The sequence below is a fragment of the Lethenteron reissneri genome, chromosome 51 (assembly GCF_015708825.2).
Source record: "Lethenteron reissneri isolate LAM-NWPU_2019-01 chromosome 51, ASM1570882v1, whole genome shotgun sequence".
Classification (NCBI taxonomy): Eukaryota; Metazoa; Chordata; class Hyperoartia; order Petromyzontiformes; family Petromyzontidae; genus Lethenteron; species Lethenteron reissneri.
This window is the reverse complement of record NC_083829.1, coordinates 459,431-478,606: the sequence shown is the minus strand read 5'-3', so window position 1 is coordinate 478,606 and position 19,176 is coordinate 459,431. Positions and strand designations below refer to the sequence as shown.

The window sequence follows — 19,176 nt, the reverse complement described above, 5'->3', positions numbered from 1 at the left end:
AAATATTTAATTACCAATTGCTTAATGGTGGCAGACAATCATCTGACCCATAGGTGGCAGCCATCTCAAGCCAGAGGACGAGAGGACTCTAGCCGCCACGCATATAAAGGATTTATAGTGAAAAACTTAGTTTTTACGGGTTTACTTGTTCGAAGTGACCCTGGCCACAAACGATAGCTCAACCTTGCCATACATCACGGGTCACCAAAAAGATTTCCAAAATCATGAGCAAACAAGATCCAGGTCTGATTCAACACAGTACATAAAATTAGTGATCTGATCCCATCTGTGAAGAATGTGATCCCTGACATGCAATGTCTACAAACTAAGCTGTGTTTGCGACAGTAGTTACATTGGGGAAACTAAGCGACATGTCTCAGACCGTGTTCGCGAACACAAGGCGGATCTGAAACACGGTAGGACGAATACCTCTGCTTTGGCTGATCATTGTTTTAATGCTGTGGGCACACATGAAATTGATTTCTCAAAGACGAAGGTACTATGCAAACCTACTGGCTATCAACAAAGATTTGTTCATGAAGCCATCCAGATATATAAACAGACACAATTTCAACCGAGAAGATGGGTACTAACTGAGCAATCATTAGGACGTTATTAACCAGGTGAAGTCATAACATGCTGTGATGCTTCCATCCTACCTGCCGATGTTAGTTATTTCCGACTCTCTGAGTTACATTACTTTGTTAAATGTTTTTAAATTAACAGGCCAAATATCTCACTAACATAGCTGCTGCTACCTTTTCCTTGATGCGGTGGTGGCGCTCGTTTAATAGGCTGAATGTCTCTCATTAATACAGCCGCAGCTGCTGGAGCCGTCTCACATTAACATGCTAATCTCTAATCTCGAGCAATACAATGGCTTCTTCAGCACCGTAGTTGTGGGGTTACATTAACAGATTGACATGCTAATCTCTCGCAATACAATGGTTGAGGTATATCTGGCTCTGCGATCTTACATTTACTTGAAAATTCCATCTCAAGCCCCGCATACTTACCCTTGGGTTGTACCCATCTCAAATGTATGTAACCTCTGGCTGGAGTAGCTCTCTCGCTATATTTCTTCCTGGCTCAGCAGTCCCCCTGCTGTATTTTTTCATTTGACGATTGCTTGTGTTGCGATCGAAACGTCGTGATTTATTTAAATTTTTAAATCCTTTATATTAAGTTCGCTTGCTTGCTTGCGTGCTTGCTTGCTTGCTTACGACCGTGCAAATCTTTCGGTCGTTTTTTAACCCACTTCCTGTGATCCAATCGAGCTGACATTTTCCACACAGACTCGTTGTGCGTGACAATTAATTTTAGTGAAAAATATTTTCCAAAATTTTACACTTTTTAGTCAAAAAAATGTATTTTACATTTATTCAAATATAACTCATTCATGGCTTTGGCTGAACGTCACAGTGTATGAGCCCAGAGTGTGACACCTCCACAGGCCCTGGCGGAGTAGCGCAGTTGGTAGCGCCCTCGCTTCCCATGCCAAAGGTCACGGGATCGATCCCCGCGTCCTCCACAGGCGAATATATTTTTAAATCCTTTATTAAATCCTTTATATTAAGTTCACTTGCTTGCTTGTTTGCGTGCTTACGACCGTGCAAATCTTTCGGTCGTTTTTTAACCCTCTTCCTGTGATCCAATCGAGCTGACATTTTCCACACAGACTCGTTGTGCGTGACAATTAATGTTCGTGAACATTTTTTTCCAAAATTTTACACTTTTTAGTACAAAAATATTATATTTAATTACCAATTGCTTAATGGTGGCATGCAATCATCTGACCCATAGGTGGCAGCCATCTCAAGCCAGAGGACGAGAGGACTCTAGCCGCAACGCATATAAAGGATTTATAGTGAAAAACTTTGTTTTTACGGGTTATACTTATTAAATCCTTTATATTAAGTTTGCTTGCTTGCTTAGGACCGTGCAAATCTTTCGGTCGTTTTTTAACCCACTTCCCGTGATCCAATCGAGCTGACATTTTCCACACAGACTTGTTGTGTGTGACAATTAAGTTCGTGAAAAAAAATCCAAAATTTTACACTGTTTAGGGAAAACAAATTAAATATTTAATTACCAATTGCTTAATGGTGGCAGACAATCATCTGACCCATAGGTGGCAGCCATCTCAAGCCAGAGGACGAGAGGACTCTAGCCGCCACGCATATAAAGGATTTATAGTGAAAAACTTAGTTTTTACGGGTTTACTTGTTCGAAGTGACCCTGGCCACAAACGATAGCTCAACCTTGCCATACATCACGGGTCACCAAAAAGATTTCCAAAATCATGAGCAAACAAGATCCAGGTCTGATTCAACACAGTACATAAAATTAGTGATCTGATCCCATCTGTGAAGAATGTGATCCCTGACATGCAATGTCTACAAACTAAGCTGTGTTTGCGACAGTAGTTACATTGGGGAAACTAAGCGACATGTCTCAGACCGTGTTCGCGAACACAAGGCGGATCTGAAACACGGTAGGACGAATACCTCTGCTTTGGCTGATCATTGTTTTAATGCTGTGGGCACACATGAAATTGATTTCTCAAAGACGAAGGTACTATGCAAACCTACTGGCTATCAACAAAGATTTGTTCATGAAGCCATCCAGATATATAAACAGACACAATTTCAACCGAGAAGATGGGTACTAACTGAGCAATCATTAGGACGTTATTAACCAGGTGAAGTCATAACATGCTGTGATGCTTCCATCCTACCTGCCGATGTTAGTTATTTCCGACTCTCTGAGTTACATTACTTTGTTAAATGTTTTTAAATTAACAGGCCAAATATCTCACTAACATAGCTGCTGCTACCTTTTCCTTGATGCGGTGGTGGCGCTCGTTTAATAGGCTGAATGTCTCTCATTAATACAGCCGCAGCTGCTGGAGCCGTCTCACATTAACATGCTAATCTCTAATCTCGAGCAATACAATGGCTTCTTCAGCACCGTAGTTGTGGGGTTACATTAACAGATTGACATGCTAATCTCTCGCAATACAATGGTTGAGGTATATCTGGCTCTGCGATCTTACATTTACTTGCAAATTCCATCTCAAGCCCCGCATACTTACCCTTGGGTTGTACCCATCTCAAATGTATGTAACCTCTGGCTGGAGTAGCTCTCTCGCTATATTTCTTCCTGGCTCAGCAGTCCCCCTGCTGTATTTTTTCATTTGACGATTGCTTGTGTTGCGATCGAAACGTCGTGATTTATTTAAATTTTTAAATCCTTTATATTAAGTTCGCTTGCTTGCTTGCGTGCTTGCTTGCTTGCTTACGACCGTGCAAATCTTTCGGTCGTTTTTTAACCCACTTCCTGTGATCCAATCGAGCTGACATCTTCCACACAGACTCGTTGTGCGTGACAATTAATTTTAGTGAAAAATATTTTCCAAAATTTTACACTTTTTAGTCAAAAAAATGTATTTTACATTTATTCAAATATAACTCATTCATGGCTTTGGCTGAACGTCACAGTGTATGAGCCCAGAGTGTGACACCTCCACAGGCCCTGGCGGAGTAGCGCAGTTGGTAGCGCCCTCGCTTCCCATGCCAAAGGTCACGGGATCGATCCCCGCGTCCTCCACAGGCGAATATATTTTTAAATCCTTTATTAAATCCTTTATATTAAGTTCACTTGCTTGCTTGTTTGCGTGCTTACGACCGTGCAAATCTTTCGGTCGTTTTTTAACCCTCTTCCTGTGATCCAATCGAGCTGACATTTTCCACACAGACTCGTTGTGCGTGACAATTAATGTTCGTGAACATTTTTTTCCAAAATTTTACACTTTTTAGTACAAAAATATTATATTTAATTACCAATTGCTTAATGGTGGCATGCAATCATCTGACCCATAGGTGGCAGCCATCTCAAGCCAGAGGACGAGAGGACTCTAGCCGCAACGCATATAAAGGATTTATAGTGAAAAACTTTGTTTTTACGGGTTATACTTATTAAATCCTTTATATTAAGTTTGCTTGCTTGCTTAGGACCGTGCAAATCTTTCGGTCGTTTTTTAACCCACTTCCCGTGATCCAATCGAGCTGACATTTTGTATACAGACTCGTTGTGCGTGACTGCATTTTCTTGAAAAAAAAATTCCAAAATTTTTCAGGGAAAAAGAATTAAATATTTATTTACCAATTGGTTAATGCTGGCATACAATCATCTGACCCATAGGTGGCAGCCATCTCAAGCCAGAGGACGAGAGGACTCTAGCCGCCCCGATGCCACGCATATAAAGGATTTATAGTGAAAAACTTTGTTTTTACGAGTTAATTTTTTCTATCTATGTGACTTTACCGAAAGACCCAAAGAGTATCAATGAAGTGGCTTATTGTGTTCAATGTCTCGCAGCTAAATACTCCAAACTCATCATGGGACCTCCTTTGCCAGTACCAAAATATGAGAATAGGTTTTCCCCTTTTTTAAACGCTTTTATTTAACTCGCTCAGTCTGTTGTCGTATCCTCAAAAAATCTTCTAACTCAATTTTTACCCACTTCCCAATGTGCTATCGACTGCAAACTTGGTATACTTATGTCATACTGATGACAAGACTATTCTATTATTAAAATGTAAAAATATATATTTTTAAACATTTTACACGCTTTTTTATTTAACTCACTCTGTTGTATGCTCAAATATTGTAACTCAATTTCAACTGTCTTCCCAATGTCGTATCGACTGCAAACTTGTTATAGGTATGTCATTCTGATGACACTACTATATTCTATCATTGAAAATAAAAAAATATATATTTTTAAACAATCTTTTTACGGCTCTAATTGTCCACGTTTACGGCTCTAATTGTCCACGCTCGACTCACGTTGGCTGTAAATCACCACGGTCCCTTACTTAGGCCAATCCTCGGGGAGCCACGCCGAGGGACGGAGGATGTGGAAGTAGGGGAGGGGCGATGGGTGAAGGGGGCAGGGGGAGGGGCAGCTCGGACAGTACATTTCATTAAAGCATTTAAAAAAAAGTACTTTTTTATATTTTATTATGGCAACAAAACAGGATGTTAAAACACCAAACTGAAACCTTTTACAAGGAATTATGTCTGCATTAACCACAGTACTTGTGGTCAGAATGCAAAAAAAACCTCTAATATATGCATTGTCTTTGATCCTGATTGGTCCACACCAGAGACAGCTTTCTTTGGAGCCTAGTCTCAAAAGGTGTTAGACGAGAGGACCTGGAGAAAAATCCACACGACCACAGGGGGAACATCTATCTCCAAATATACAGGTGGCCAGGGTCGGGATAGAACCCACGCACTCCTGCATACCAGGCGAGGTAGTTAACATCTCGCCACCGTGGCACCCCATCTCGGTGTGGGCTTTCCCTCTTTCGGCTGCTGCTGTCAATAATTTCAACGACCAGCTATCATGACTTCTTGCGGCATGTCATTCCCAAGCCCACTTTTCCTTACAATCTATAACCTGTGTATATACGCCCACAGTAATCTGACGCATTTGTCGTGATTTTAGGAATCGCTATTAAATAATTACGTTGCACTTCGGGAGGTCTGAGTACAGAACAACTTGTTCAATTCTTCTTGGTTCTTTCGGTAAAGTCACGTAGAAGGGAGTAATAAAATAATAAAACATAATAAAATAATTCTCACGACGTTTCGGCCACAACGCAAGCAGCCGTCCTCAGGTGAAGACCAGGTCTGTCGGGGAGACAGCGTCTGAATGAAACACCACCACGCTTGGAGCGTATATTTAAGCTGGGCTGGAAGGGGGGAAGGGCGCCTTGACAAAATAATTTGCATATCAAGAGTAATTTAGCATATTTATGGGAAATGCAGGTATGTGATTAGTACTACTTGTGAAATGCGTAGGAGGTGGGCGGGGGGTTTCAAAGTCATATTATGCCCCTGCATTATGCAGGATTAGCAGCATCAAAGAGAGGGGATAGGGGTATCATTAATAAAGGGAAGGAATGTTAATAGTATGTAGCTGCAGTAACTAAACAACCACGTAAAAAACGAAAGTATAAACTACATAATATCATCAGTATACTAAATATACTCTCCAATAAGCTGAGCTACTAACGGTAAGTAATACATTACAATTCTATGTCGCAAAAAATATAATATGCTTCCAGCTAAACTTTTTTCCCTTACATCACACGGGTCTACCCCGTACTATATGCTGCCATACACAAACCCAACATTAAATTACATACTGTATTACTATACACCACCCTATACCTTAGAATAATACATAGTGTAATATTACACTATGTATTATTCTATCCACCCTACTGTATATCACACTGCTGTATATTCACTATACAATTACGATACTATATATTGCCTTATACATTGTATTAAACATTACAATTTTATACTATTTATTATTATACATTCTGCTATACACTATACCATTGACCGTCGAGTGAAAGATACTAAGAGGAAGCAAAATGAAACACCACCACGCTTGGAGCGTATATTTAACCTGGGTTGGAAGGGGGGAAGGGCGCCTTGACAAAAGAATTTTCATATCAAGAGGAATTTAGCATATTTATGAGAAATGCAGGTATGTGATTAGTACTACTTGTGAAATGCGTAGGAGGTGGGCGGGGGTTTCAAAGTTAAGAATGAGTAGCTTCATGATGGCCATGTTGCATGGGCTTATCTTCCTAACAGCTTTGATTGGATGGAGTTGTAGGAGTGATGATGTAACCTCTAGCAACTACTGCCATTCCCCTAGATTTGTAATTTGACTTGAACACTTTAAAAAAATGCCCTTGGCATTTTGGAGCTGACTACATTCACGGCCTGCCGGATTTTACGAGCATTTTTGAACTTGGGCCTTTGGTACTTTTCCATTGCATTCAACAACAATTTCTTCAGTGAAATCTTTACTGCGCACAGGATGAAACGAAAAATGCTACCAAAGAAGTGAAAATTAAATTGCAGATTTAGTTTTTCTAGTCAACACCCTTTACAAACACCTTGTGGCACATGGGAAAGTCTTCTAGAATAACCAGCCAGGCGGCTTGGTGGTAGAGCGAGTGGCACACAATCAGAAGGATTGCAAGTAAATATCCTGGTTACGGGTTGACGCAGCCCATCCTTCTGGCATGATTAAATTTGTACCGCTTTGTGGAGAAGTCAACAGTGGCCCTATGGAGAGATTCTCCCCCGCCATATGAATGTGGAATTTTCACTACTGGCTCTGGGTTGAAATAAGGAGATGAGCACTGATGCATGAAGTATAATTTTAGTATGAAATTACCTCAACCCCTTTTTCACTTGTAGACTGTAGTGTATTGTGGTAGTTGGGTTTCTTTTGCTCCCAAAAGAGACTTCTCTTGGTGACTGAGTGGCCCAGAGGTCAGAGCGTTGATCTTGGATTTGAATCCAGGCAGCCACTTGTTATTAAATTAAAATGCTCAGGTGTGGCAAGTTGATGGTCTGAGCCCGGTCACCAATGGCTGCGCAAAAATGCTGTCACAGCAAATTTATCTTTGGCACTTAATTTGGATAAATTCCAGCTCTGAGAATTAAAAATTATCAGTTGACTTGTCATGCAGCAATCATGACGGTCTTCTCCTTATTGCTGATGTTGATGCAAAGCAGCAACTACAATTTCACATTCTGAGTAGCAGAGTGGGTGGAAATGTTCTACCCCTTACTGTAGTGGACCAGATATCTTGTGAAGGCATCTCAGAGGTAGCTCAGTGATGTTTGCTTCCATGGGCCATTGTATAACATGAAGGTATGAACTTATATTTGAGATATTGCAATGGCTTTTGTCTCATGACATGGCAGTGATAACACAGTTGGGATGAACATTGAAGAAAGACAAATACACAAAACAGACCTGTTCTCAGTGGGCTTGGTTTGTAGGGGAATAGATAGGGGCTGAGCAGTAGGGGGAACCAACGTCAGAAGCAGGAGCCCATTCACTGGGTGAAGCACGTGACTGAGTGGGCATGGATTTGCAAACGAAGGAGGGGCTGCAAATTCAGCACGTGTTACGGTTGAGCCTCCCAGAAATGTAATATCCTCACCATTCTTAACCCATCCAAATCCTATTTTAGGGAAGGAAACAACACCAACCAGCAGATAACCTCCTTCTCTCCATGAATTATCCTTCCATTGCTACCATTTCTAGCAAGGCTTGCTGATCAATGCTATGACGCTGGAATGTGATTGGCTTGTGCTTAGATGTACCGTGAGCTACGCCAGAAGAGTGATCTGGTCAAGGAGATTTGGGAGACCTCTGTTGTTTTTGTAAAAGACGGCTGTCCAAATTTTTATGTGGTTCTGCAAGTATCTTAGAACATTGTTTGTCAAATGGGCATTCGATTTGAATGCGTTTTTCTATCACATTGGAGGAGATGTGGTTTTCGTTTTTAATTTACTCGGTGTCTAGAGACGACTTTGCAGGAGTGTCATGCCAATCTTGAATGTCACGTTCATCACACAAGCTACCGATTGTTTGGTTTTATTTTCCCAAGATGAAATGAGCTGATAAACCTTTATTAGTTTCTTGTAGATCTTGGTTATCAGTTGAGGTTAGTTTGAAAACATGTTGCTAGCATTAACCATCTGAATTTCTCAATGTGCTCAGTTATGCACTCTGGAGACGCAGGGAGGTTTCTGCACGCTGTTCGATGCTGGGCAGCAGTATCCTGCAGATGTTTTTACAGGGCACCCCATGTTCCATGTTCGTCTCAAAAATCCATCCAAAACGTTCCGATCTGTCTTGTTGTTACAGTTCAACGAGTGGCGCAAAGACATGCGAAGAGAGGGCCGCTTGGAGAAAGAACTCGACGAATCCTATGGCTTCTTCCTTGCAGACTCCGAACGATCGGTAGGGCAGGCTATCTTCCAATACTTATCCATTTTTGCTTGCACCCTCCGTCGAAGTCAAACCACTGCTGTATTCACGGTTGGTCATCAGCCAGCCTCTTTCGGTTGTGCTCTGCAGTAGTTCGTCCAAGTTCTTGCCACCGAAACTGTTTTTTCAGTCGGCATTTTGTGACATAGTTTAAAAAATAGTGGTGCACGTTTGTTAAAATCCTCAGCTTCTGGTGATCGGCAGGTCTACAAACCAACATTGATCGACACGCTCTGTGTGGTGCTATAAAATGTAGGTACTCCCATCTCTTCCAAAACATTTGGCCAGCATGGAAGAGGAGGCCAAAATAGTCTGGTGAGGCACTCTGAAGGGGAGGCCCTTCCGTCACCGGTGGTGTGAGCAAGTAATCGCAGGGCTGCACCCTTGCTGTGTAATGGAGACAAGTCTACAGAGTTTTGGCCGCAAGTCTGTTTTCTTCCTGTTTTGCAGGCAAAGGAAGCATGCCAAAATGGACTGTGCGTTGGAAACGTGAAGACTGGCTGTTTGGGCACACCCAAAATGGGTAACTGACCTCGCAAATTGAAATCCCCACTTGTGGTTTCGACCACTAATTTCGTCGTACTATTTAGAAACCATATTGCTTTTACGTTCGACATCTGTCAAAAGTGATGCATGAAGATAAAGAAATATATTCAATGTGAAGTCCGTTTAACACGTAGGCTCTCGCGACCAATGTTATTCATAATCAACGTTTTTGGGTTTAGATCGCGTTTATTTATAAATGTGTCGTAACCCTCCACCACCCGACACGTGAAAGTCTAGTGAGAGAGATTAAACATGTTAAAGAAGCACTAAGACAGAATGGCTACAATAATGCTCAAATTAACAGAGCACTAAAAGCCAAATCACGATCGCAAAGCAACACTGCTGAAAGCGATCAGATTATTAAAACAATAAAAATACCATTTATCTCAGGAGTAACTGATAAATTAGCCCGTGTTTTGCAAAAGCAAAACATTACAGTAAGATTTGGTACAGTACACAAAATTCAACAACTAGTAACGCGCACTAAAGACGAATTACCTAAATTATCAACAGAAGGTGTATATCGGATTAATTGTGTATGTGGCAGATGCTATATTGGACAGACAGGGCGTAACGTTAGTGTAAGACTAAAAGAACACCAGAGAAATATTAAACTATCACAAACACAACTGTCGGCAGTAGCAGAACATGCATGCCAACAGGGACACTCAATTGATTTTGACAACGTGGAAGTGTTGTGTAAAACTAGTTACTACTGGCAAAGACTAATTAGAGAATCGATTGAAATTGAGAGAAACAGAAATAACTTTAATCGCTCAGACAGCTACAGGCTTAGTGCGGCCTGGAAGCGTATAATTAAATAAGATACATTACAATTACTTATAAGGGAAACAACCACTAACTGATTACTAATGTAGCATAATGTAGCATAATCACAATAAAACACATTCCAAATGATTACTAATCTACAACTCGCATCGTAACAATAGCCTGATTACTAATCTAGTATATAATTACAATCACTCCCCCCTTGAATCTTGGCACCTGATGAGTTAATGAGTTAATGATGACGTCACCCTGCTGCTGCTCTATATAAGAACGGGAGACACAGGAGAACCTCACCATTCTGGCGAATTGACCGATGATGCTGGTTGCAATTACCAGCGAAACGTCGTACTCAAATTGTAAATGTTGTGGCTTCAACACACCGGTGGGCTAAAGCAGTGAACTATTTGTCTTTGTCAACGTGACACTTTTTTACTGATTGGCCGTGTCGGGTGGTGGAGGGTTACGACACATTTATAAATAAACGCGATCTAAACCCAAAAACGTTGATTATGAATGTGAAGTCCGTTTGCCCCACCCACCTGATGGCCCAAAACCGACTGTTGAATGCTTTTTGCCACAGAGCATGGCATGGCCGTTCTTTGAAAATGCTTTGTAAATGTTTTGAGTCATCTCGATAAACAGTTATTTTTCGTTATTTTGTTAAAATTTGTAGCCGCTTGTGGAAGCAATAGCAACTGCTTATTTCCCTGTCTGCACTCACACATGAGTGTCAAGAAAATCCACGTGTTGCTTGGGTAGTGTCTGTCATTCTAGGATAATTACCAGTATGTCTGGTGAATTAATATGTTCAAGTCTCACCCAAAACCTGCAATGCATGGGGAGGCCTTCATTCAGCAGTGGATTTAGAAAAGGGCTGTACCTGTGACTACACATACTTAATCACGTGCGAACATCTTAGTGACCTGCAACCGAAAAAAATGTTTCGATATACTACAATCAATGTGTGGCAGGCCATCATGATCAATTTTAACATTGTACTCGTGCCCATGTTAGATTCTGCTTCTTCACACTAGTGCGATGGATTTCAACTGGTGTACAGAACCAGAGTATACATTAACACACCAATATGGGCTAGAAGAGAAGGAAACACTGAGCTGGAGCAGGCTAGGAGGAGATAGAAAAGAGAAACGAGTGCAGTAAATGGGTTTGATGAATTTGTAATCCACACATGTTGCAAGCACATTAATCAATCCATACGTCGATCTGTATACCAAAAATCACTTTTGAGTTTCAGGATTAAATCAAGCAGTTTGTATCATTGGGAGGGGGGGGGGGATGTCGCAAGTTGGCTGCGTGGAAGAGTAGGCCAAAATACCCTGTACAGGGGCTGTTTAGAGCTCTCTATAGTCGAGTCCCTTCAATCAGCAGTGGTACGAGCCAAGAATATGCAGGGCTTCACCTCTGCCTTTCCTGTGTAATGACCGTTGACTGACAAGTGTTTGTGTGGCAGGAGTGTATCTGTGCAGCTTCTCGGATGTCCTCCAGCCAATGCAGCTGCCTATCGGTACAGGTGTGATGCTCATCTTCAAAATGTGCAAGGTAGGATCTCTATTAGTTTGCATCCACCTCCAGCATTCCAACAAGCTATTTTAAATGTATCATTTTCTCTGTATTATAAGATACTCTGGAAACTAAGACGCACATTTCAAACTTGTGTCAATAAAGTCCTGCATATCTGGTTTAACACACACATACCTAATGCATTCCCAACTTAAAATTCATGCACTGCATCTTATCTAGAGAATATGGTATCAAAATGAGCCAAGTGTTAAAGTCTGAATTTAGCATTGACCACGACGCCACACACTTAACGAATTGTGGTATGTTTGTAGAGGTATTTTTTTTAAAGTTAAAACAAAACACATACATTTCAAACCATTACTTGAGCAGTTGTCATTTGAACAGTTTTTCAAATTTTCTTTGTGTGTGCTGTTGCTTTGGAGACCGGGAGATCAATGATCAATGTTGTCGCCATGGTGATGGCAATCATCGCGATTTCTCACTTAATGGAGTGGGCTGAGTGAAGGCTGCCTTCTTCCACTCAAAAGTTTATTTAATACCTGCCCCCCCCCCCGTCTCTTTGCACATAGCATTATAAATGGGTTCACCACAGTCAATCAGCAGGTTGCTTGCAGTGGGGATTCCCACCACTTCCAAGCCGTCTGGCCGGCATGGAAGAGTAGGCCAAAATACTATCTAGAGCCCTCTGTAGTCGGTCCTTCAGTCAGCAGTGGCGTAAGCAAGCAATTGCAGAGCTGCACGTTTGGTTTTCACCTTTTTAATTTACGTTCATAATCCTCCTTTGTCGAGGCCCAAGTGAGCAGAAATTGCTGGATGGTAACGTCTAACAAAGCTGGTGGTAACTGGTGAGTGGGTGGTGTCGCTGAGATTCCAGTTTCGTGAGTTTAAAGATGTGCTGCCCGTTATGTAATTTGTGATCAGTGGCATGAGCAAAGCAATTTCAGGGTTGTACCTTTCCCTTTTTAATCGACTCAATTAAAACACATTCCTGCAGAGGGAGCTGGTAGGAACGTTGGGTTGCTCGGTCAATGGCCAGGGTCAATGGCGGCGTGGTGTATTCCGCAAATATGCTCGACTGAGGGCGGCGGGCACAAGCCGGCGTGAGTAGGTTAAACGTTGAGTTGTATAAGGGCACCACGGGGTGACCAGCCCCTCCCCACCCAACCCCACCCCTCCCACCCTCCACCCAGCCCCACCCAGTCCCTCCCCACCCAGCCCCTCCCCACCCTCTCCACCCCACCCAGCCCCACCATCCCCACTCAGCCCCTCCCTACCCTCCCTGCACGACGGACACAATAATCCCCTGTGGGCTGGTGTAACCAGGAGGTTCCTACCAGTATAATTGTTCTAGCTCTATCTATTATCTCAGCAGTGGATTGACACGTGGCTGTGTATGAATGAGAAATGAAGGGATAATGATGAACAAATGATGAATGAATATGAAGTAACGCAATGATAGATATTGATCGTTTGTCTGGTGGCGGTGACACAGGGGAGAGTGCAGACACTGGAGCGACCCAGTAACCCGTCGTCGCAGTTCGACTGCCACGTGTCTAAGAAGTTGGCCTTTGTGAACTCCTCTTCCAACAACGACTGCTTTGTTCACAAACACTCACAGGTGATTCCCCCGTGGTGGAGCCGCGATCTTTTCTTTATTCGCGTTTTTTCACTTCACTCGCCTCCATTGATGTTTTATTCCTCCTGGTAATTATAACAATGTACCGTTACATGTGTAGTGACATGGGAGGGGAGGGGCTGCTGGGGGGCTCTGGGACCCTGGGCGGCCCAGGCACTTGGGCCCCTTGGCGCCGGGCGCTGGGTTCCCAGGCGGCCCAGACGCTTAAGCCCCTTGGCGCCAGGCGCTGGGTTCCCAGGCGGCCCAGGCGCTTAAGCCCCTTGGCGCCACCGACGGGGGCAGCTGTGTGTGCTCTGTGGGATATCTGGGGGCACACACGGCCCCACCCCTCGTTGGGGACTAGGCATAAAAGGGGAGCTCCCTGGACGATCAGGGCCAGTTGTAGCTCAAGACCCAAGACCAGCCATCTGAGGACCCTGGGACGCTGTGAGGGCCAGTGGTGGGACTCTGGAACTCCCGGCTCTACGTCCTTGTGAGGGTGAGTTCCAGAGCGTAGCCAGAGTAGTGTATCTAGGCTGTGTATCCAGGCTGTGTACCTAGGCTGTAACAGAGTATCAGGACTGTTGGAGTGCTGTTGGATTGTAATAAAGAAGTTACCTTTACAAGTGTCTCCGGAACCCATTACACATGTAAAATGTTATCCACAGTGCCCATTAAAATATGTTTTCCGAAAATTGGATTAGAGAAACAAAGACGATTATTAAAAGAGAAAGCATTGTTAACCGTCTCGGATATACTGACGACATAGTCATTATAACGTCAGATTGGGAGAATTAACTGCAGGGAATGCTTAAAGAACTTTATTCAGGGGAGGCTGCAAAGTTAAGGCTCGGGATAAATATGAGCATGCGGATGTTATGTAAAACAAGATCGCTCAGCAACTGGAGATCTCTGCTGGAGGAGATGCATTTGGAAAGCACAGCAGACCGTCTATATGTGTCTAGCTATGACGGATGTTGACGGCGGTCCCAAATCAAAAGATTGAATTAAAAAGAAGGCGAGCAGGTTGGAATTCTGTTGGAAAGGTGAATGCAATTATAGAAAAAAAAGTCACATGGCAATGTGCATAAAAAGTAAAGTGTGTAATCAGTGCATACTACCTACATTGATTTATGACTCAGGACCATGTGGGCATATAAGAAAAATCAAGGACATACACTGAAAAGTACACATGAAAGCATTGAGAGACGCTTGCTTGGAATGACATTGAGTGACAGAAAGATGAACACGTGGATTAGACATTCCTAAGGAAAAGTAAGTGGGCTTGGGCAGGACACAATGGCGAGAAGTTATGATGACCAATGTACAAGAATATGAAAGGAACTAGCGATAAGTACCCGGCGTTGCCCAGGCGAAAAAGGCAGACACACACGTGGACTTACACAGACATCGACCCACACACACAGAAACCCATCGACTTACACGCACACAACAACAACCGCCATTCGTCACTAAGTGGCGGTGACGTCACCACGACGCTTGTGCCAGGCCATGTGCACCTTGAGGCCACGTGAAGTGTCGAATGCCCACTGGCAGGAGGTCACGGGGCAGACCCAGGTGCCACGGGTCGACTGACTGAGATGACCGAGATGACTGGCTGATGCACCACCTGTGCCCTCTACTGATGCCGACTTGTTGTGCTTTGATTATGCGCATAAATAATGATAATTATGGAGGTGTAACCGTATTATGTTACGCAAATGTATGATTATGCTAATGTATGCAGTTATTATAATTAGACTTATCTTCGTTGTCTAGGGTCGTATTATCAATCGGGATAATACAATTATTCTCGCTTTAACATTTACGGATTATGTCTTAGTGTGTTAATGTCAGGTCTCCAAATTCAAATCTGACCACAGGATACAGTTCTTATAATTAAGATTATTATGCATGAACTTAGGAAGGCAACACTCAGACACTTCTGTGTTAAGCAACTTTAATTCTAAACAAAAGCTCTAATATGCGAACTCTCACGCTTGTAATTGTTAACACAGTACTCCTGGAGATGTTCTCCTCATTGATCCGTACATTTAATCCTCAGTGATTACGTTGTCAAACTGGGTAATCAGAACAATCTATTAATTCCTCGGAGTAACGCGAACATGTACGGCGATAGGACAAAGTCCTTAAACATGGATGCGACGATATTCATACGAACAGTAATAAAGAAACATCCCGAAGGCAAAGTATATGGCAATTCATTAATTGGCAAGATTATGCAATTAACGAAAACGAATGACTAAAATACTTCTAACAATCGTATTCATGTAACTCGACGGGCAGCAAATGCTTTTCACGATCAGTTGATATTTAACGCACCACCTTGGAATGGCAACCCTTCTTGAAACACAAAGATAACTTTTTGGAACAATCTTATTCGTCCCGATAGGCGTGTTGTGTGTGTGTGCCTTCTTTGATCATTTCTTTGCGTAAAGCAGACGCCGAGGTTGAGCATTCCTTGTACCAAAATTTTGTTTGTTCTCTGTGGAGCGGTGAGCGTGTGAGGCTGGGCGTGTTATACAAACGGCTTCGTTGCTCCCTCTCACTCGGGGCGTGTCTGTTGGCAGCTGCCGGCTCCTTCCACTGTTGGATGAGCTGCGTATGCACGATGCTTGTCCTTGAAGATGCTCGATCGCTCTTGCCGCTCGTCCGCTGGCAGCGGCAGACACCTTCCACTGCTAGATGAGCTGGTTGCACGCGCTCTCTCCTGCCCCGTGCTCTTTGGCAATGCACCAGCTCGTTTGCTGGTCGCCGTTCCTCACTCTTGTCTTGGTTCCCAGCTAGTGCTGGTCAGTGTGTGTGTGGGTCGAACCCACGGTGTTCTCACCGGCGCTCTCCTCTTCCTCACGGGCAGCTGGTCAGGCTCTTTCTCCTGCTGGATGAGCCGAGTCGGCACAACGCTTGTCGCTTGTCTGCTGGCAGCTGACACCTTTGCTCGGTGGAGCTCGGTGACGCTGCTGCGTGCTCTCTCCTGCTCTGTGCCCTCTGGCGGCGCACGATTGCGCGTGCAGCTGGTTCTCTGTGATGCTGGCTTGGTCAACGCTTGGCGCTTTCCGCCCTTTCTCGAGGTTGATTGCTTTTACGTTGCTCGTCAGTTCATCTCGAGCTGCAGCTGCTCGTGGGAGCTGGGACTCACTCTCAAAAACTTGCAAATTGTATTCGCACCCTCTTAAACAACTGTGAAAGCTTAGTACAATACAGCTTATCACAACCCTTGACTTTGCAAGCGACTCAAAACATCAGGATAAATGTAGAATAAAACTTTCAGCGATACTCTGTCGGTCCATGCCGAACTCAGCTCTTAACAACACATCGTCCCTTCTCTCTGCGAGACACGACACCCATGGTTGATCTCGAGGCCCTGCCCCGGAGTCTGCTCGCTGGTCGTAGCTCTTCTGTCCCTTGCAGTAGCCCTTGCAGTAGCTGGCTGGAGTAGCCTCGATGTATGGTTGTGTCTCTGGTTATATCTGAAATTCTCTCCCCTCGGCTCGCCTTCTCACAAAGGACCGGATCATCCTTTGATTTTGCTCTTTGCTGTGGGCGGGGGGAGTTGTACGTGTGTCCGTGTGTGTGTTCTGATTTATTAAGCAATCTGTTAAGTCTCACCCTGGCCTGGGTCCTGTCCCCCTCAAGCCATCTTTTCATTCGTAGAAAACAGATGGCTTAAATTGCCTCACCCCGATTCTGATTGCGCAATAAACTCTCTGGAGGGAGAGGTTTCCCCTGTGACTGTCATTCCCCTGCTCCCCCCTCTTCTCTTTGTGATTTTATTGCTACCACATGCTTCTGGTAGACAAAGGCGGCTGGGAGGATTTCTTTATGGAATACATTTTATCTTGGTTGCGCGTAGTTGACCTATTTCGCCTTTTTATTCTTGTAGATGACCCTTGGTCTAATACTTCATAATTATTATTTGGTTTATGTTCACTTATTCTTGTCGCTAAGTTTTTGGACTTTTCCGTTAACTAAAATAACCTAAAAAAAAACTTGCCTGTTTGGTTTTCGCTGCCCGAGAAGTTGGCGATGCCTGGTTTTTTTTAATTACTTTTTATGGCTTATCTCCGGCTCTCTGGTCCCGAGTGTGAAAGGCGGCTGCTCGTGAGGGGAGGGTTTTGCATCACCCCCTTTTGCTCCAAGTGATTCTGCGATTGATTATTTAAAAAAAATATTGGCAGAATTATTCTTAATGTTTTTTTTTGCAAAAAGGCCTATATGTACAACAGACTGACACACACATACATAGACTCACACACACATTGCCGTACACACACATAGACATGGACTCTTACACACAGACATATACTTTAGATACACACACATGGAGTTACACACACATCAACTCACACACACACTGACTTACACACATCGAGTGACATGCACACATGTATAGACTTACACACACACACATGGACTGATACACATGGATGTGTACACACACATTGACACGCACATTGACTTACACACTGACAAGGAGCCATGCACACACATCGACTAACACACACACAGCGACTGATAAACACACATGGACTGACACGCACACTTGGACTGACACACAAACACATCGACATACACACACACACGGGGAATTGTCGGTTCGAAAAAGACACACACGCATGGACTTACACACAGACGCATGGACCTACATGCACACACATATGGACTGAAACACACACATCGACTCACACACACATATGGACGTGCACAGCAATCCCCGATGATGGCACAGCTATCAGCATCGCAATCGCATTGCTACAGTGGACATAAAAATCTGGCAATACAGGCAGCAGCTGAAAAAGCAGGATACATAATCAACGTTTTTGGGTTTAGATCGCGTTTATTTATAAATGTGTCGTAACCCTCCACCACCCGACACGGCCAATCAGTAAAAATGTGTCACGTTGACAAAGACAAATAGTTCACTGCTTTAGCCCACCGGTGTGTTGAAGCCACAACATTTACAATTTGAGTACGACGTTTCGCTGGTAATTGCAACCAGCATCATTGGGCAATTCGCCAGAATGGTGAGGTTCTCCTGTGTCTCCCGTTCTTATATAGAGCAGCAGCAGGGTGACGTCATCATTAACTCATTAACTCACCAGGTGCAAAGATTCAAGGGGGGAGTGATTGTAATTATATACTAGATTAGTAATCAGGCTATTGTTACGATGCGAGTTGTAGATTAGTAATCATTTGGAATGTGTTTTATTGTGATTATGCTACATTAGTAATCAGTTAGTGGTTGTTTCCCTTATAAGTAATTGTAATGTATCTTATTTAATAATACGCTTCCAGGCCGCACTAAGCCTGTAGCTGTCTGAGCGATTAAAGTTATTTCTGTTTCTCTCAATTTCAATCGATTCTCTAATTAGTCTTTGCCAGTAGTAACTAGTTTTACACAACACTTCCACGTTGTCAAAATCAATTGAGTGTCCCTGGCCGTGTCGGGTGGTGGAGGGTTACGACACATTTATAAATAAACGCGATCTAAACCCAAAAACGTTGATTATGAATAACATTGGTCGCGAAAGCCTACGTGTTAAGCAGGATACAGTTGACATGAAAGGCTGGCAGTAGTGAGGTAAAGAAGCAGGCAACAGATTATAGACTGGCATACACTCATAATGGGCAAAAGCAAAATTAACAGTGTAGATAATAGAGTGGCAGTGCACTCACGTTAATGAATCAGCAGGCAGCAGTCCACAGCACAGACTGGCAGTACACCGTCGTAGCGTCATAAAAACGCACCAAAAAAAGGAAATATTGAGCAACCTAAAAT

At 43.3% G+C, this 19,176-nt stretch overlaps 1 protein-coding gene across 2 annotated transcripts in view; it reads left to right on the top strand.

Annotated features, from left to right (window-relative positions):
- Positions 1-8,737: 8,737 nt before the first annotated feature.
- LOC133355646 (uncharacterized) overlaps positions 8,738-19,176 on the top strand; it is a 59,963-nt gene continuing 49,524 nt past the window's right edge. For both annotated transcript variants that reach the window (XM_061573015.1, XM_061573013.1), the window contains exons 1-4: positions 8,738-8,857; positions 9,335-9,407; positions 11,691-11,779; positions 13,254-13,379. In XM_061573015.1, the coding sequence (XP_061428999.1) occupies positions 8,783-8,857; positions 9,335-9,407; positions 11,691-11,779; positions 13,254-13,379 (363 nt within the window). In that variant the 5' untranslated portion in view covers positions 8,738-8,782. The remainder of the gene's footprint in view (positions 8,858-9,334; positions 9,408-11,690; positions 11,780-13,253; positions 13,380-19,176) is intronic.